Source organism: Alternaria metachromatica, assembly GCF_023757995.1.
Source record: "Alternaria metachromatica strain BMP 0045 chromosome Unknown scaffold_56, whole genome shotgun sequence".
Classification (NCBI taxonomy): domain Eukaryota; kingdom Fungi; phylum Ascomycota; class Dothideomycetes; order Pleosporales; family Pleosporaceae; genus Alternaria; species Alternaria metachromatica.
Window position 1 is genome coordinate 52,112 of NW_026055547.1, and position 20,264 is coordinate 72,375.

General features: G+C 53.3%; 4 protein-coding genes across 4 annotated transcripts; all 4 read left to right on the forward strand.

Annotated features, from left to right (window-relative positions):
• Positions 1-38: 38 nt before the first annotated feature.
• Positions 39-1,445, forward strand: J4E83_010939 (uncharacterized protein; the record flags this gene model as incomplete). The annotated part of the gene is made up of 2 exons (XM_049337817.1): positions 39-45; positions 118-1,445. The coding sequence occupies 2 exons, from the start codon at positions 39-41 to the stop codon at positions 1,443-1,445; spliced, it is 1,335 nt and encodes a 444-aa protein (XP_049183087.1).
• Positions 1,446-4,600: 3,155 nt separating this feature from the next.
• J4E83_010940 (uncharacterized protein) lies at positions 4,601-7,097 on the forward strand (the record flags this gene model as incomplete). The annotated part of the gene is made up of 4 exons (XM_049337818.1): positions 4,601-4,652; positions 4,933-5,528; positions 6,086-6,145; positions 6,201-7,097. The coding sequence occupies 4 exons, from the start codon at positions 4,601-4,603 to the stop codon at positions 7,095-7,097; spliced, it is 1,605 nt and encodes a 534-aa protein (XP_049183088.1).
• A 430-nt stretch (positions 7,098-7,527) lies between these two features.
• On the forward strand, positions 7,528-9,039 carry J4E83_010941 (uncharacterized protein; the record flags this gene model as incomplete). Its single annotated transcript, XM_049337819.1, has 1 exon — positions 7,528-9,039. The coding sequence occupies one exon, from the start codon at positions 7,528-7,530 to the stop codon at positions 9,037-9,039; it is 1,512 nt and encodes a 503-aa protein (XP_049183089.1).
• A 1,362-nt stretch (positions 9,040-10,401) lies between these two features.
• On the forward strand, positions 10,402-13,998 carry J4E83_010942 (uncharacterized protein; the record flags this gene model as incomplete). The annotated part of the gene is made up of 1 exon (XM_049337820.1): positions 10,402-13,998. One exon carries the CDS (start codon positions 10,402-10,404, stop codon positions 13,996-13,998), a length of 3,597 nt encoding a protein of 1,198 aa, XP_049183090.1.
• Between the last annotated feature and the right edge of the window lie 6,266 nt (positions 13,999-20,264).

Genomic DNA, 20,264 nt, shown 5'->3' on the forward strand with positions numbered 1-20,264 from the left:
CAGTTGTAACAGCCCAAATTAACATCGGCACCAGCATCATGATGGGTACCTCACCCGCGCCCTTTGTGCAGAACTCGCCCTCCTTCCACTCGTCGTCCTACCTGCCCAAGATGGAAGCTGCCTTTATGAAGGACTTCACATGCTGCGGCCTCACCCTCGCCTCCCTGCACGACCTCCTGCAGCACTTCGAGGAGACGCACGCCAACGCACCGGCCGCCCGCCCACAGCAGCAGCAGCAGCCGCAGAACGGCTTCACAGCCACATCCGGTGCCCCGACCAGCTCCATTGCACCAAGCCAGACACAGGGCGACCCGGCCTTCAACACACAGAATGGCTTCCAGTCGCGCTCCGGCTCAATAGGCGCGCCCCGCCAGCGCATCGGCTCCGTCAGCCGCTCCAACTTGTCGACTGTGCAGGACATGGACACGCTGGACGACATGGACATGGACGACATCAACTTTGACAACCTCGGCCCCATCGAGGAGCAGCAGAACATGCAGCAATTCCCCGTCCAGAACCAGTTCAACCAGAACCAGAACCAGCAGCCCCAGCTCAACGTCAACGTCAACCTCGCCAACAACATGCAAAATCACCAGGGCATGCGCACATCGACACCCACCACCCCGTCTGCCTCGCAGCAGTTCAACCTGCAGAACAACCCCACCGTCTCGTCGGTCAACACCCCCACCATGGGCACCATGCCAATGCAAAATCACAACCTGACATCGCCCGAATCCTCACACCCGGGTACTCCGGCTGAGCTCGACATGGACTTTGGCGGTTTCAACCCAATGATGGGCATGGACATGAACATGAACATGGGCATGAACTTCGCCAACGGCAACGGCAACTTCGGTATGGGCGCATTCGACAACAACGGCACAATCGACCAGCCCGGTAAGCGTCTCTTCAGCAAGCAGGGCGGCGGTCTGAACCAAGCTCAGCTGCAAGCTGCGCTCAAGAACTACCAGCTCAGCGGAAATGACCAGAGCGAGATGGCCAGGAGATTACGGGAGCAGCAGCTCATCAACGGCGCGAGCATACCCCAATTCCCCTTCCCCGAGGAGGTCAAGCCATTCCGATGCCCAGTCATTGGCTGCGAGAAGGCATACAAGAACCAGAACGGTCTCAAGTACCATAAGCAACACGGTCACCAGAACCAGCAGCTCAAGGAGAACGACGACGGTACCTTCTCGATTGTCGACCCTCTCACATCCATTCCCTACCCGGGAACAGTCGGCATGGAGAAGGAGAAGCCATACCGCTGCGAAGTCTGCGGCAAGCGATACAAGAACCTCAACGGCCTCAAGTACCACCGCTCCCACGCTCCCCACTGCAACCCCGAATTGGCGATGCAGAAGCTTGGTCTCACCTCAAATCTGCAAAATCTTCAGAACGCGAATGTCGCTGGTGCTGGAATGGGCATCGACCCCTCCATGTTCTAGAACTCTACTTCTTCGGATCGCTCTCAATGCGTCTCCCAACCTTCTACTCTTCTCCCAATACCCCGATCTTCGATATCCCGCGACGACGCTTGCAGCTTCGCCATAGACATTTTGTTTCTTTATCGGCTGATGTTGTTCAGCAACAACACGAAAAAAGTCATGACTCGTCCCGTCCCTTGTTCTTGCATCTACCTGGCGTTACATTTGGATTGGAGGATTTGTCTACCAAACCGAACCAGCCAGGCCTGATAACCTTGGATAAAGAGACTACTTTTGGCTCCGCCCACGTATTTCGCTTCCTTGTACATCCTCACGAGATTGTACATCTTCCTTTTTGAACCGGCGGGCGGTATACACAGCAGCGCTTGGTAACGACGAATTCGATGTGCATTACAGAGGTGTTATGAGTTGGCTATCTTTGCTTTCAAATCGTGTCTTTTTTTTTCTACGCGGAATATCCCCCTGAGCTTGATAGACTTGGGTCTCTTTTCTCTCTTTTTCTTCGAAACGGCGTTCTCCTCTATCGCAGAGTACACAAAAAGTTATCCAAAATAGGACCTCGAGTTCCACAGGCGTTTTCAATTTTCGGAGACAGTTGATAGACATGACGGCTATCCCGACAAGTACATCTTGGAGGGTTCCGTAATACCACACTCTACATACTTCACACTACTATTCGGTTCCTCCGTCAACCTCGTCGTTCATCTCCGGAATCTATCGTGATGACGCTCGACCATCGGACACATTGTCGGAATCTCAAGCCTACAACCCAACTCACCACTCGCTCTGACTATCAACCTCATCGTTCATCTCCGAACCACATCGCAATGACGCTCATCCATCGGACAAACACCCTCCCAAGCCGCGCCCAAAACATCGCTAATCTGGCTACCCATCACTACTAACATCACTACCGACCGGGCCCGTCGCCTGTTCGGTGTAGCGCGCCGTTTGGTTCCTAACCACCAACCTTGCGCTACCAACGTACCGAGGGATACGCCACCGCATTCGTACAATGGGTTCCCTTGCACACGATCAACCACGAGGTACCATCCCGCTACGTACCAGCCATCACATGCCGATGTATTGCCACTCAACCGGGCGACGGGCGAAACGCAAGGTCCTCCAGGGTCACAGCTTACCATGCCACGTGCCTTGGTAGTAGTATGGTGTTCTGACTCGTCCGCCTGTGGCGCGTCAAAGCGTTTCTTGGCGGTTGAGGCGGCCGCCGCTCCATCGTCGTTCTGCTGCGCGTCATGCAAGCGGACTGCTGTTTGGGGACAAGGCTGGCTCCAGGCACTTTACTTGAGCATTGACACTGTCAGTCCGCGCCTAGTTTAGGACGAAAGGGTAGGTGCAGAGCCGCATGACCTAGCTTCGTAGGGTCTATTGGTTTTGGCCAGGGCGGGAGTGTGTCGAGGCTCTGCTGTGTGGACGCGCACGCCGTAGTTAGCCGGATTTTTGTTAATTGTAGCCCGACTCTCAGCCAATAGACGCGTTGCCACAAGTTAATGCTCCAACGACTGGGGAAACTGTTTAGTATTAATGTGGATAGTGATGGGGAGAAAGAACGAGAACGAACGGCATGGTAATTAGTGAAATCGTTGGGAAAGACCGCGGGAGGAAGAAAGGGTCTGGACAGAGTGCGCTGACATATGCATGATCGACGCAGAGCCGCGTTTGCGTTACCGGCGATTTGGTAGTAATCGACACGCAGCGAATCGTTGATCTCGTGCTGTGGGGTGCCCACGAACCCTTTTCTTCCTCCAGCGATCAGATCCTACAAAAGTTCTTCCGGAGTACAATGACGGACGCACACGAGTCTTTGCCCAATGCAGAGACATGTGCATGAGTAGGAGGTGCTTCCGTGTTTAATCTCCGCGGGTACATTAAGCTATGCGGCTCGTTGCCAGGTGTATATGGCTAACAAAATCATGCTCATGTGTAGACGCGGGTGTTACTGGGGCCATCAAGGTTAAAGCGGGGCAGGGTGAGTTTCTATTACCCCCAGATAATTCTACTTGGGGTTAAGCATGGGAGGAGACAGCGGGCACGGTCATGAGCATGCGGTGGAGTGGGAAAGCAGGCGGAACTAGATGTATTGGAAGGTTGTTCTTAGGTTCTTCCACGCAGGAGTGTTAGCCGCCGAGAAGGTTTAAGGGAACTAAGGGAATTAGAACGGCACATCAGTAGCGGTGTGCAAGGAAGGGTGCAGATGCATGTAGGGATAGAGGGGATGGGTGGACGGATGGAAGCATGTGGAGAATATTTAGGATGACTTGTGACGCGGTTGGTATGCAAGACATTCTTTGGTTCGCAGAAAGGTGGGCGCGATGGGCATGAGTGCATCTGCATCTGCATCTGCGTGCGTGCCGTGTTGGTGTGGTGGTGGTTGTCAGAATTTTGGCGAGGCGGGGCGGGGCTAGGTAGTGTAAGGGACTTGGTGGGTATAGTTGCGACGACGGCAGTTTGGTGGTTTGGTGTTGGTTTTTGTGCTTTAAGGGTCTATGAGCTGAAGTCAAGTGGAGGAAATGACCATCTCATCGTTGTGTGACTGTCATCGTATATCGTACCAGATCTTGGTGATGCGTCACACGAAGAGCTGGGGGCACTTAAGAACGCGGCATGGATGGGTTCAAGCACGCAGCGCTCAGACCATCGCGCTTTCCTCATCAACTTACTTGCGCTCCCTCTCCTCCCGCAATATTTCCATCACTTCCGTCTGCCGTCGTTACAACAATACGATGTCTCCGCGCGCTTACTGATGAACACAAAGCACCTTGGCGCTTATACAACGCGATGTAAGCTGCTGTGCTGTGCCACACAGTCGACTTGGTACTTTGCCGAGATAATCTTGCAAGGGATGTCTCGAGATGCACACCGCAGCCGCGGCTGAACCGGATATCTTGCGCATCACATGCCAGATCGCAACAACGTTACCCGGTAGCAAACGGCTATCACCATCACCATCACCATATCCATCTCTATCCGTTGCGTGTCGTCTTTCCCACACCACTGCCCTCCCGCGTGATCAATCTTCACAATCGTGATAACGCGCAATGTCCACACCTAACCCCGAAGAACCGTCTTCCCATCCTGTTGCGCGTGCGCCGGCGCCATGGAAACTCACGGCGGAGGTGTATATGCTGTTTCATATGTTGAAGGGGTTGCCTGGGGGTGTGCATGGGGAGCTTGAGGGGAAAGAGGGTGGGTGGGATAATGAGGCGATGGGGAAGTTTGAGGGGGGGTTGGGGACGGTGTGTATTGTTAGGTATAGGGATACGCCTGTTGGTATGTGAGATGTTTCTTTTGTGGGATGAGCGGGATGGGAAAGGGTGAGAAGGGGGGAGGTTGTGGATGGAAGAGTTGGTGGGTATTGTGGATATCACACACACGTCTACAAGGAGTAGGAAAAGAGCAGGAAGCATGCACCTGAAGTCCACATAGAACCGGAAAACCCATAGTGATCGCTCTAACATCATCACAGGCCCCTACGACGAACTCCTCCTCGTCCCCGGAAACTTCACCGTCCCACAACCCACGCCCACCCCATCCGGCCAACCACACATCAAGATCCCAAAGAAAGCCCAACGCATCTCGCGTATCTACGTCTCCCAACGCACAACAACCTATAACGGGCGCCTAAATTGGAACATTCCCAAACAGCTCGCCCGCTTCTCTTTCTCCGCACCGCCTACTGCCCCCGGCGCCTCACCTCCATCCACTCTCACTGTGCAAGTCTTCCCTCCTGGCACCAAAGAAGGCGACGGTGGCGCACCATTCTTTGCTTGTACACTCAAACCCTGGCAATGGGTCCCTGCTATGCCGTTGAACACGAAATACCTCCCTCTCAGCATGGCCGCCGCGCAACCGCCCCTCCCATCCGCGCCGAGACATGAGAAAGCGGTCAGAGAGGTGCAAGAAGGACTACAGGTAGACGACTACGACACGGACGTCAAGAAGATGGACGCGGTGTTAGTAGGGACGCAGAAGTGGCGGGCGTTTGATATTGCGGCCGTCACGCCGAGGGCGCGCGGATGCTGGGTTGAGGTGCATGAGAAGAAGGAGAGTGAGGCTGTGGAGGTGGGTGAGGAGGGTTGGTGGCCGAGGGGACTGGGTGCGTGGAGTGTGGGGGCTTGGATGGAGGATGTGGATTGGAAGTTGGGGGAGGTGGTGGAGTGGATGGTGTAGGTATACGATGACGTATGCGGAAAGAGCGGATGTCACATCTGCTGACTGACTTTTGTTCTGTTTCTCCAGGTAGGCGCTGGAATGCGGTGCCTTTTACTATGTTTTCCCATCTCGTGTAGTGAGGGTTGGGGAATTGCAAGGCGCTTAGGTAGATTGTTTTCTCATCTTGGATACTACCTTGGTAAGAGTGTGGAGCGAACGCTGATGGTTCCCCGTCGAAGCGTGTGGAAGTGAAAGGCGCGCCTGCTGTGCGTTTGTTTACACTGCCTAAGTGCAGTTGCCTTGAAAGCGCGCACGAGCGCAAACCACGTGGGATTAGATTGGACCCTTCATTGTCACTTTACTGTCACTTTGCTCTCCGTCTAGCAACATCTCGTACAGTTACCGCGCGCACACTCAACTTCAATCACACTATCTTCACTCGCGTGTATTGCTCTTTTCACATTCAGTCAGCCTCTACCTCTGTATACAACATCAAGCGCATGCCACTCAAACGCATGTTGATATTGGTGAGTGCGCGCCAAGTGAACCCTCAATCTGCAATCTCAACTAACATGAATACAGTCAATTATATTGATAGCTATACTCTTCATCATGATGCGCTCTTTCTTGCCGTACGACGTCCGCTGGACATCCAAGCTCCTCCGCCGCGATGTACGCAACCTCCGGGCGAAGTACACTATACGATCGAAGCACCAAGGTGGTCGTGTAGATGCTGCGACAAGCAGCTCAGCGCATCAGCAGGCTTACACCAAGAACGTATCGCAGCTGCCGCGAGGTGTTCAGTGCAGCAAACCGTCGTCACAGCGTGCCGGCCAAGACAGCGTGTACTCCAGACCACCCCAAGATAGTCCCAGAACTCCCCAAACCAGCAGAGAGAACTGTCCTGGTACACTCTACGACCTCTTAGAAAGCAGACTTAGGGCTACGTATGCTTCTCGCGACCGCGACATGTCGCACGAAGACCGTTGGAGATTCCGCGGTAGTTGGCTAGTGCTCCACAGAGCCATCCAAGGATGTCGTTCGGAGAAGAGCGACGATGCTTCCAGCGTCGGCACGGATGAAGCCAGCGAGAATACAATGCTTTTGGATATGCTGAACCTAAGCACTCAATCACCTACACCCAAGGTCAGCGGAAGGCCAGCGACACCATATACCCGGCATAACAGCGACCATGATCGCTATGACTCCATGTTCGGCGATGTTCCTACACCCACAGTCACACCGTCTCCCACGCAGCTGTGGCTATCCATCCTTGAAGCCACCGACGACACCCAGAAGATTGCACCAATGGCTGAACAGCTGCTGGGGTACATTTCGCGAGAGAAGAAAGCTTTCGACATCATCGAGCAGGTCGGAAACCCCCACAAGAAGTTCTCCGATGCCGATGACGCTCAACTCCGACTTCAATTCCGAGAATTACTATGTCCGGAGACAATGTCGTCCAGACCATCATGCTGACTTCACCGCCAATGTCCAGCAGAGTCTTGGTTCTCGGCGTCTAGGGCGAATCATGCACCGGGTCGGAATAGAGGTGTGCTGAAAACCCTTCGTCGGCAGCGGGCGATACCGCATTGCGAGTGGTTGCCGAAGCGGCAGAGTGGGTCTATTGGTCATGGCTCTTTACCCCTCCTGTGGCATCCAACCTACTTATACCGCTCGGGGAGCTCGACCATGCAACACCAAACCGCTCGGGGAACCACAATCTGCGATTCAAATTCGGCGCGCATCATCGATTGGGAGGTACTTCAGGGCTGCGAGGACGCTTGTCGGGGACTGTGCAGGAGCTTGCGACATCTTTCACGAATTTGACATCAACTTGTCAGCGCAATAACGCGCATCGTCATACATATTAGACGAAACCTCACCGAAAACCAACTCGACCCTTCGTATGAGCAGCGAACCAAAAGGCAGCACGCCAGGATCACTTAGCCCACACAACAACTTGACCAGAGTCAACACTTATCCTCACGCCGAATTTACCATCCCGCCATCGGACACGCTGTCACCATGCCCAAGTGCCCAAACTCACAACGCCGATGCCCCGGCATCGGCCAACTCCAAGGAGAATCGCCCAAGCAACACTGCAACTGGAGATGAAAAAGCTCACCGACCTCTTGATGAGGAATCTCGATCAACATCCATCGCTAATGACGAAGTAACCTATCCAGAAGGTGGCCTAGGTGCCTGGTCGGTTGTTCTAGGGTCGTTCCTTGGACTCATCGCATCCTTGGGTATGATGAACACAGTCGGTATCTACCATGCCTACATTGCCGAGCACTACCTTGCAGACTACACCGAGTCGACCATCTCATGGATCTTCAGCATGTACGTCTTCCTGTCGTTCTTCTGCGGACTCCAGATTGGACCCATATTCGATGCGCACGGCCCGAAGCTATTGGTGCTGGCAGGCAGCATTCTGCTTTGCTTGTCAAACTTCCTGCTTGGGATTTGCACACTGTACTGGCACTTCTTTCTCGTCTTCGGCGTGCTCGGGGGTCTCGGTACATCGTTGATCTTCACGCCTGCGTTCGCCGCAGTCAGCCACTTCTTCCTGCAAAAGCGAGGCAACGCAACGGGTATCGCCGCGGCTGGAGGATCGCTAGGTGGTGTCATATTCCCGCTGGCGCTGGAGAAGCTGCTACCCAGGGTAGGCTTCCCATGGGCGACTCGCATCATCGGCTTCATCACGCTCTTCTGCTGCATTGGTGCCTGCTTCCTGATCCGCTCCCGCCTACCACCCAAAGCTGGACAATCAGTATGGCCCGATTTCCGGATCTTCCGCCACAAGAGCTACTTCCTGCTCACGGTCGGCATCTTCATGATGGAGTGGGCACTGTTCATCCCGATTACGTATCTTACCACCTTTGCGGTCAGTACCGGCGCATTCAGCCCGTCATTCTCGTACCAACTCATCGCCATCTTCAACGCGGGAAGTTGTCTCGGTCGCTGGGTTCCAGGCTTCCTAGCCGATAAGCTCGGGCGCTTCAACAGCATGATTGCGGCACTCGCCATTTGCTCAGCTACATCGCTAGTCTTCTGGCTGCCCGCATCGCTACTCACCCCCACCTCCGCGGCCGAAGCTACGGCTATCAAAGCCCTCTCCATTGTCTACGCGGTCTTGTTTGGTTTCGCATCTGGCTCCAATATCTCATTGACACCAGTCTGCGTCGGCCAGCTTTGCGATACGAATGTCTACGGCAGGTACTACGCTACTTGTTACACCGTGGTCAGCTTCAGCACGCTTACGGGTATTCCTATTGCGGGTGCGATCATCCAGTCCACTGGTGGACACTACTGGGGAGTGGTCATCTGGACCGCAGCTTGCTACATCGTGGCGTCACTTTGCTTTGTCTGGAGTCGCGCACTTCAAGTTGGCTGGAAGTTGGGTGTGAAGTTCTGAGAGGTGGTGTTGGCGGCCACGTGGGGTTGCGGGGAGGCTGAACGTGCAGCGACTTGCCAGCGTATTCGTCGCTACCGTTGGAATGCGACTCGATCGCTGTAAGAGGAGGATGATGCAATACGAAGGGGATACAAATTGGAAAAAGAAGGCGGAAATTGCTTTTGCGCACTTGCGTACTCGACTGAGGACGGCGGTTTCGCGTCCTCTTACACTCTTTACTTGATTTTCGAACGATCTTCACGGGCATAGCACACGTAGAATAAACACTCTTTCTTGCGCATGATCTTTGCAGACCAGCTCCCATTTTGAGTTTCAACGTGATACCGAGCTGGCGGATGACTTCCCGCTATTCGGAGCAGCCACCGCAGCTGGAATCCTTTGCCTGGATATTCCCATGCATTACCGCGGCTAGAATTCGACTTCTCGTCTAATCTCCACTCAATAAACGCCTGCACACTCGACAACATTGTTGCGGAAACATTGTACCCGTAGCATTGGCGCCGTCTGTGTGGCCAAGGACGACGGCGCGCAACAGCGAGGCGATGGAGGCCACTTTACCCCTGAGCCAATCCAGCTACAAACACGTGGGTCGGCTAGCGAAACGCCGCAAGCAGCACCGGGCGCACCTCCCTCCGAACAGCGAGCGCGAAAGTATCGCGTCCTCCGTCGCCATTGACTTTGCTTGTTGTTCCGCGGAGCGTCCATCGCCGTCACGACGCTTGCAGCGTCCAACAGCAAGATCTGCACCGCGCCATTGCCCCTCTATAGTTAGTAGCGTCTCCGTCATTCGCGGACCGTCGCGAGCAAGCCAAGCGAAAAGACAACTGTACAACGCCTCTGGGATTCCTTCTGAGATGATTGACAGCAAGCGCTGTAGCCTGCAGGGAAGCGCTGCGGCGATCGTCCCAGGCGCACCGTTCCGCGAGAATGCGAGTCGTAACATCTGCCGTCGACTGAATCCAGGCACCTAGCTACCCGTTTCGGGACTACAGAGAGGCGCGATTAGGTTTGTAGCACGACAAGGCACCCGTTATTGGTAATTGAACCATGGCTCCTAGCGGTAAGCAAGGCGAAATGGCACGACAACCGCGACGAGAATGACTTGATTCGTGGGCGCGCCACGATTTCAGCTCCTCCAATTTGGCAAAAAGAAGGGGAAAGGTGGGGAGCGTACTTGTCAAGCTCCTGTCGCTCTTGTAGCTTTCTTCTGCGGTGGGTACCCGGGTGCTTTTCTTTACCCTGCATATTTTCTTTTGTCGCTATCCTGAACCCTGATTGTCTGCTTTATCAGGCCTTGATGTCAGGTTCGCGAGCATGAAATCGAAGTCTTGCGGTTGCCTTACTAGCAGATACTCAGGCGACATGGAGCCCCCAATTCCCCGCAATATCGACCTTGATCTGGATCGGGACACGACGAGGCCGACTGCCTTGAAACGAAAGGGTTCAACACTACAAACATCGGTGGAGGTTATGAGATGCAAGTTTGGGAAGCCAGCGGGATCGCCGGAGGGTACTGGCGAGTTCAAGCCATCGAAAGATTGGACACCGATATACTATGCTGTCTACCACCAACGAGAGGCAGCGCTTTCACATTTCCTACGCGCTGGCGCAACACCGAATGATGTCGCTGGCTTGGGACTCCCACCGTTATGCATCGCCATCGCCAACGGCTACGCGAGTCTCGCGCGAATACTGTTGGATGCTGGTGCCGATGCCGATGCCGCGATCAAGACCAGCGGCGAAACAGCCCTTCACATAGCTGTCAAGAATGGCCGCAGCGATCTCATCGAACTTTTGATCCCATACGGACCCAACCTCGAGACGAAGACGAACGACACCGGCGAGACACCCCTCCACTATGCAGCGTCAAAGTCCGGATCTCTAGCCACAGTCATGACCTTGCTCAAGCATGGCGCTAGCTACGAAGCGCTCAACGGTCTCGGTCAGACGCCAGCCGAGGCTGCTCTACACGCCAACAATATCCAGGGCGCCGTAGCGATCATCAACGCCGCACACGGCAAGCGCAACAAGCTGGAGAAGGAGAGGGAGATGCTGTTGAAGCATGTGAAGAAGACACAGGGCCGTTTCTCGGTAGGCAACGACCTCATCGCGGATATATTCGCCGCAGCTTGCGATTCGGAGTCCAACGTCCTTGTGGAGGCCATCAAGAGAGATGACGCGAGCTTGGTGGAGATGTTCCTAGAGAAAGGCTCGGATCCGGATCGCGAGACCGCCAACGGCCTTCGTCCCATCTTCGTGGCATTGGAATGTGCCGGTGCGCCGGTGATAAGTGCACTGCTGAAGCGCAACCCGGATCTCACCATCCGCGACAGAAAGGGCCTTACTGTACTCCAGGCTACTTTCGAGAGCCCACTGGCCCAAGAGAAGGAGACCATGTCTATCATTCTAGGTGCTCTCCTTGAGCAGGGCGCTGACGCAACATTGACATACCCGGATGGCAAGACACTGCTTCATCATGCCGTATCTCCTCGTTTTAGCCATCCTAAAATCGCGCTTCAGCTCATCGACGCCGGCGCTGAAGTCAATGCAAGGGACCAAGACGGCGATACACCTCTCCATCTCGCAACGCACAGCAGAGTCTGCACAGAGCTGTTGCTGAGGCAGAAAGCGAACGCAGATCTTACTAATGCTGAAGAGCTTACGCCTTTGCTCAATGCTACTACGAACAGTACAAAAGACCAGGAGCCCCATCTGGAGTCTCTCATCAAAGCATCTGACCTCCGCAAGACCAACATGAACGGACAAACGGCGCTGCATCTTGCCGCAGCGAATGGATTGGAGGGGACGGTGCAGTCATTACTACGAGCCCGAGCAAACACCGCCATCGGCGACAAGGACAAGAACACGCCGCTTCTTCTCGCCGTAAAGCATCACCAATGGTCCATCGTACCACTGCTCACGATACCACCGAGCATCAATTCCTGGGATGAAGACGGCATGAGTCCTCTCCATCTCATTGCTTGCACCATACCCAAAGCACCAGCGACATGGAACGACATCGCTGCCATCGTCGGCCCCTTCTGCGAACGCGGAGTCAGCAGAACTACGCGCGAGCGATCCGGTGCTACACCGCTCATCCTTGCCATCAAAACACTGCCGGAGGACGGTTTACCTGTGATCGAGGCCTTGCTAGCACAGAAGGCTGACCGCAAAGCGAGTCGGAACTGCGTCAACCACGAAGACCACAAGAAGCAAGATGCGCTGTTCTACGCGGTGACGACAGGCAAGCCCGTCTTCGTAGATGCGCTGCTCAAGCACGGTGCCACATTCGACTTTGAAGACTGGGTACCTGCCAAGAGCAAGTTGCAGCCTTCGGTGGCGGCCGATAAGCAGACCTTGAAGCTGTTCGCACAGTACGAGTGGATGAAGCGTGCAGGGTTACTGCGGAGACGACCTAGCAACCCTGTCGCGGAAGTCTCGTCATTCGCCACGACGTTGCCTGTCAAGGACCTTGAGCAGATGGTTTCGATGGGCTTGGATGTGAATGCTTTACCGCGATCAGCTCTGGGCGTCTCTTTGATATGCGCAGTCCTACGCCATATCACACTGCAACCGCCAATGCCAGCGGAGTACGTTCTGAGCATACTGAATGTGGTTCTTGATGGAGGTGCGAACCCGAACGCGGGCATTCCTCGAAGCTCAATGCGTTCGTCGTCGCCACAGTCTGCGCCAGAGTCAACGCAGACTTCGGTTCTTACTCAGCATCCACTCACCTTCTTGCTTGAAGAATGCCCGGAAGTTGCATTGGATATTCTGACACTCCTGGTAGCGAAGGGTGCGCAGCTCACTATCGCATCTCCATTTTCCAACGGCCGCTTACCACTTCACTCTGCGGTTGTGGCGCATCGCTTTGACGTGGTGCAGGAGTTCCTGCTGCACGGGGCGGACGTGAACAGTCTCGATAACAAGGGACGAACACCACTCTTCATGGCTGCTGAAGGTGGGGACTGGGAGATTTTGAACCTGTTGCTTCGCAGCGGCGCCAGCATGGACACACTCGATGTCGAGAACAACACACCCTTGCATGCCGCAGCTGTCGGTGGCAATGACAAGATTGCCTCCTCCCTCCTCCTCGAAGGCGCCAAGGCGACCGTGAAGAACGTGGCCGGCCTGACACCAATGGCATGTGTAGGCGACAATTATTCCGAGGAAGGTCGAAGCCTAATCGTAGCCATGCTCAAAGAAGCCGAAGAGAAGGAGCAAAAAGACAAGGAAGACCAACAGAAACGCATCGAAGCAACCGCCGCGCACGAAGCCAAGATCCAGCAGCTGAAGGATGACGAAGCGAAAGCAAAGCTCCAACAAGAGCAAGACGCACGAGTCCGCATCCAAAAAGCCAACGAAGAAGCTGCAGCCCAACGTCTCCCCCAGCAACACCAACAACAGTCCCTCCCCGCCCTAATGCCCACATCACCACCCCAACCCACAACCCGCAAACCGTCCTTCCTATCCCGAAAAACCTCCCTCTTCTTCAACAAGTCAAAAGCCACCACCCCGTCCATCTCTTCTGACAACACCCTCCCCAAACCAAAACAAACATCCATGCTCCGCCTCCGCATCAACACACCACCCACCAAACCCCAACCTTACCCAAACGCCGACCTCGAACCCCCAAAGATATCGAACCGCGCTATCCCCTCCCCGCACATCCTCGCCAGCCCCGACTTCTTCAGCACAGAATTCAACAATATGATGGATCCACGGCCGGTTATCGCGTTGCCGGCGGCGATACAGCGGCGTACGACTGCGGCGAGGGTGGATAGTGGGTTGAGTGAGAAGCGGGGAAGTAGGAGTAGTGTGATGGGTATACTAGACCTCGAGAAGGTGAATGAGAAGCTGGCGAGTCCGAAGGTGGGGTGTGCGAGGGAGATGGCAAGGGAGAGTAATGGGGAGCTGGCGGATTGGTTGGCGTTGAGCAGGTTGATGGATGGGTTGTGAGGTGCTTGAGGTGTTTTCTTTGCGATTTACGAGTTCTTGTTGTGTATATCAGATGTCTTCTTCTTTTCCTTTCTCGATGTTTCATAGCTTTCACGTTGGCGATATCCTTGCGGCATATCTCGGAGTGCGATTTCCCTTTGTAGTAGTGGTACTTGGCTAGACGCACACGATGCTAGGATGTACATGTTGATACCCGGGCTTTCGATTATGTAAAATACAACTCTTCCAACTGACTTATTTTTGATATGCTTTTGTAGCGACTCAAGTCCCTTCACAAGCTTTGCTGAGTTTGATGTCTGACGATCTTTCAAAGCGTATAACGCCAACGTCACAATATATGTGATGATTGACATTATCAATATGGACGCTCTATTCACGAACACATGATATCGGCGACAATAGCAGTATCTACGATTGAACCCAGGGTCGTCTCTGCTGGTGTTACACCTACACTTTCGCCATCAAAGGATGTGCGGGGATAGACTGTAGAAGGGCGGATGCCGGTTGTGCGCGCTTTCTGGTCATCTGTCTGTGATCAATCTGCATCATACGGCTGAAATCTGAGGTATCATGATTGCCGTCACCAAGCACCATGTCTTCCCTTCGCATCGAGGCATGCGCGGTTGAGGCGACCTCTTTCTCTTCCCTTCCATATTTAGCAGGTTGAGGCGACCTCCACAAAATCATCGCTCATCAATACCAGGCCAGATTCTGAGATGGAAGCGCGCTCTATTCGTTCCCTAGGGGGCCTGATCCAGTCTCGGATGCTGGCACAGCTTTCTGGTGGACATCGTTTGAGGCTTCACACGGCTTGCACACAGCGTACAGCGCACAGCGCAGGCGCGGGGCTCGATGACGATGTTGTTCGTGGTCGGGACTGCGAGCTCCTGCAGAGGCGGCTGCGCGTTTGCTGCACGCGCCGAGCGTCCTCTTCAATGAACAATTGCCAACAAACATACGAGAGATTACGAGATCAAAGACGAAGCGCGGAGAAGTGGCGCACAATGTGCACCTGTCTGACGGTGGGTCGGCGTTGCTTATCGCAATCAGTTCGGCTGACTTTACCCCGCCATGTGCCCGCCTGCCTACCCAGCTCGCAGCGCATCGCCGGACCAGCCTACACACATCTCATACAAGGACCAAATTAAACAACCTACGCTGAAGCCTACATCCACGTTGGACTATTACCTTTGCGCACTCATATCTTAATGTAGGCTACAGAGCTGTTTACTTCTTTTCTTGTGTGAGGCGCATCCACAACAATTCGACACGTCCACGGGTCTATTTGAGTACCACGGGCGACTGATTCGCCCTGGGCTTTCTAACAGCGAGACCGGGCCTCGGCGACGTCGCTATCGAACGTTCACACACACACGGTTGCTTATGGTCAAGGGCGCGCGTATCTCATACCGGCAGCGGCCATGGCCGGAACCAGACTGTGTGCTAGTTGCCTAGCCATCCTCTCAGCGGGACCACACGAATTCACAGTATGCGAAGACTCAGACTGCGAAGACACGGAATGCGAAGGTACAACATGCGACGACCACTACACTGACATTGAAGAGTTTTACAAGGCGGCAAAGCAAGGCTGCTATGTCTGTAGCTGGCTTTGGAGTGCGCACAGACGGACGAAGCAAGATAATCACCGTGCTTTTGGACCACTTCTCCGTACGTCCTACCGGTGGTATGTCACAGACACAGAGCACGAGGAGCCACGAGACATAACCCTCACTATGTCCGTCAAGAGCGTGAATGAGGGAAACCAGGGCTTCCGCCATTTCAAGTTGTTCAGATCAGCCATTGCGGGTATCTAGCCCGAAACTTAGTATTACACTCGTGACCGATAGCTAATCAAGGCAGATCGGAATCTTACGTTCTTCAATGCCAAGTTGGGTCCGTCGATAAGGTCAGAGGAAACATTCTCTTTAATCAGACGATGGATCAACCAATGCTGTTCGCAGCATGTCGAATGTCAATCGTCAAGCACCCCTACCGAGCTGCCGACCCGACTGATTTGTGTCTATCCAACCGGCAACAACGCAAAGCTGAGGGCGAATATATGTCGCGGCGCTTCACTGCCTGAAGGCACGCCATACCTTACTCTTTCCCATTGCTGGGGTGAAATTGAGTTTCTAACTACTACGAATGCGAGCCTCAGCGCATACGAGTACTCGCTTCCTATCGAAAACTTGCCCAAAACCTTTCAGGACGCTCTTCTTGCTACAGTGAAGCTGGGATTTCGGTACATTTGGATTGATTCCCTCTGCATTGTGCAAGATGACCCCGCCGACTGGGAAAGAGAATCGCTATCAATGCATAGAATCTACAAGCATGCTACCTGTAATGTCTCTGCTTCTGGCTTTGCTAATGGCAAGGATGGCTTCATAATAAACGAGCGTCGCATTGATCCGACTCCAGTAGCTGTCGATCTCGGAAACTCGTATATCTTGAACTCATTTGGGACGCCGTATTACTTAGCACTTGATTCACCATGGAAGCTGGTGAGAGAGGGGCCGGTGTTCAAGCGTGCGTGGACGCTACAAGAGCAACTACTTGTGAGGAATCTTACCAACCGCGAATTTACATTCTTAACGTCGTTGACAGGCAAAGCGTACGGTGCACTTCGATGATAGCCAAGTGTACTGGGTGTGCAAATCGACGGTCGCGAATGAGGTTTGGCCCTGTGGTTGGCTGAACACTCATTTCGAACATAGGTTTCGGCAAGAAATGGACAGCAGCTGGCTTTTCAGGCTTGATCATATGCCGAATAATAAGGTGAGTCCGAATCGTCTCAGTACAATATGAGAAGCAGTCCATACGAGATAACCACGAACTGATCGGTGTTAGACGAGCTTCTACAACAGCTGGTTCGAGATTGTCTCAGAGTATTCCAATCGACGTCTCACGTTTGATAAGGACAGACTTCCTGCTTTAGCCGGCATCACCGCGGAATTTGAGAAGCATCTCAAAGACGATAGCGTGTATGGACTATGGAAAAACGACATGCATCGTGGCATACTGTTTACACAGTCGGATCGCACCTACGAACCACAGAACTCTAAAGACTTGCCGGCATGGCGTGATATACCAAGTTGGTCATGGGCGAGTTTGGACAAACCCGTGTCGTGGTCTATGAGACCACTGAATCGAAGATCAGCTCACTTCACCAACATACATGTCGTCCAACACCTGGCGACTCTACAACTGCAGCTTAGCACGACATTCTTGATTTGCCCAAGTGAGTATCCCTCCTCGCTAATGACAAACGACCAAGGTTATCCCGATCAGCTTTCTGTGGGGCTAAACCAGAGAGGCTTTGATTTCATTTTCCATCCAGACCAATGGTTCTCCACGACTTTTATGGAGTCCCCGACCAGCATTACGTCAACGACTGATTCGCACGAATTCTATGCTACTGCTAAACATGAGAAGTCCCCACTGGAAACAACGATTATTGTGCCGATATTGTGTGACGGTTGGTGTTGGGTTTGGGGAGGTAACAAACTCGCTAGCGTGTGGTGTCTTCTCCTTCATAAGCCACCCGGAGCTCAGGATGGAGTGTATGTAAGAGCCGGCGTCGTCGTTGTTACCAAAGACTACGACCGTGAGATCGACGTGGACTCCAACATGGTCATGGCTACGTTCGAGGCATATCGGAGGCCAGTCGCCCGTAATCTCTTTCAAGAAGAAGTAGACGATCACGGCAATTACACGATCGCGGTTATGTAGAGAACAAGCATCCGACTTTAATCAAGGGACATTTCTGAACAGCCGAGAACATACATCGTCGGTGGGTCACCTACCTTTCATGTTTTTATGGTAATATATTCTGCAGACCTGCTTGAGTTCCCCTCGTATAGAATGTCACGTTGAACAACTCAGCAAAGCTCAGCCGCCTACGTCACGTCGCACCAAACCTTGCCAGCTCATGCGCGGGGTATGTAGTCGTCTGCTCAAGCATCGCCCTTGCTCGAAATTGCTCCCCAACAAACAGCTATGCAAAACAACGTCGACCAAGTCTGGATGTGGAACGCCACAAGACAAGAACGCTTCCGCTTGTCGGATGACCAGACCTGCTGGGTATACGAATATTCCGGCCTGAGAGTACCGGTGGGAACGAGCGACGACGGGCCATCATCGCTGTCAGACGTGACGGAGCTACCGAAGTATGCGTCGCGAATGATACCTTTGTAACGCTTGCTGAATGCGAGAAGGGCTAAAAATCACTATCCTCTGATCAACGTAGAAGGCGGCACGGAGAATTGCACGTGGGTCAGCGTTGCCGCACTGCTCGCAAACGGCGACCGGATGACGACGGAGATGCTGTATACCCGTCTCAAAGAAAAGAATATAACGGTGTCGAAGGGACCCACATCAAGAACCAGTCTGCTGCAGGCTGCAAGGATGCTTGGGAACGTCACAGACAAGGATATAGACGGGAGTTACACTGAACTAAGTGACTATGATGTGCCTCAGAAACAGAGCTTCGCAGTTGGTGTGCTCATACCAGGCGAACCCGAGCCACTCGCGCACAGAATCGTGGGGTATTACGACGAAAATTGGTATCGCTTCACGGACTGGCAGGAGGCGCCGCGGTCAGGCCAAAAAGGTCGTTGTATCGGAGAAGATGTCACAAAAGAGGTCATAGGCGAGGGAAACGTCAAAGGCTGGCACATTACATACGTGTTCTGGTTCACGAGCATCTTTGGCCAGACGGAATCGATGCTATGATTGCGATATCAATGCAAGCCAAGCAACTACACGTACAGATGAGATTGAGGCACAAAGTGATCAGACTCGGGGTTTGTCATGAGCTCTTTGTTCCACAGATACACCACAAGATCTTCATTTGGCTTGGAGACCGCTTTCGCACCAGCTGGTAGCCGATAGTTTCTGTGGTATATGATCCTCCCAGAATTGGAGTCGTATATCGTTATGTATGCGTATCGGTCTTCGCGTGATATACCGAATACGTAGGTCTCACCTGGGGAGGCGAGACTGCCTGCTGAGAGTGGGTCGTACAGCTGCGGTTGGTTATTAAGCCACGAATTGTATATGGATAACTGATGTAGAATAGAGAAACAAAAGACATACTTACAGCCGTCTCTAGGGTAAGTCCTGCGCCTGTATCTGAAGCCTCAACGCCGCCGCTAGTCACTAATCGATGCGGTCGAGACGGCGAGAGTATCACAGTGACTGGTGTGCTACGTGCATTCCGAATCCATACACATGGCGGAATGCCTTTATGTTTGTTGATAACCGCTCTAACTTTACCCTTGATGCCGAGCGCAATTAGTAACCACAGAGATAGTGCTGGTCGTTTCCATGGGGACATACCGCGTCCACCGCCGATGGATGGTCCTCGGGCAAATCCTCGCCAACGTACACCTCGCAAGGAAGGAGTTCGCTAACTTTGCAAAACTTGGTGGTCGCCATGTCGCAGCTTGAAATCGCGATGGAGGTCTAAGAAGAACGACCAGGCTGTCTTTATATGTAGAGAATGGGTCGTGGGCTTCTACTAAGAGTGACGTGCAGCAAGGCTGAGCTAACCGAGTTTATGGATTACAGCCCGAGCCAACACATACATAATTGCGGGAAGGATGCATCCTTCGTTCACCGGTGCAGTCACCGAGTTGCTGATTAATCGCGTCGGTGGTCTATCGTCATGCTTCTTGGATTGGGACGTTCGTATTCGACCGCGTCGACCTTGTCCTTGAATCCTTGCTTTTTGTCGGTTCTGCTCCCTACACGAATATCGCTCTAAACCCTTACAATCCTATTCTAATGCAGCATCACATAGCATTGCCCTATAACGCATAACGTCGTGATGAAGATAATGTTGGTTAACATGTGGTGTGTACATAGCTCAGGAAAGGTTAACAGCGAGTCATGCCTGCAGAAGTCCGGGGAGACGTAGCCTTGCAACATTGCACGTTAACCGGAGACAGCGAATGCGGGGCATGGACGAGTTACTGCCAAGTTGCGCCTCGTTATGCATGACGCGGCCTGTACTATGCATCAAGCTGAGATCATCACAAATCAATGGATTTTTTTTGCGACTTCTCTCACGTGTGGGGGCACCTGTTCGTTCGGATAGTTGATGTTGCTGAAAGGCGGAAGAGAAATATCTCACATATCTACACCATCCTCATACCATCGAGCCAACTCGATCACCATGAACCCTCATTAGATGATCAACCATCTTGTCCTTGCGCGGAAAGTCTTGGCCTCCTTCTGTCTTACTCCTGTCGCATCCATCGATCGGG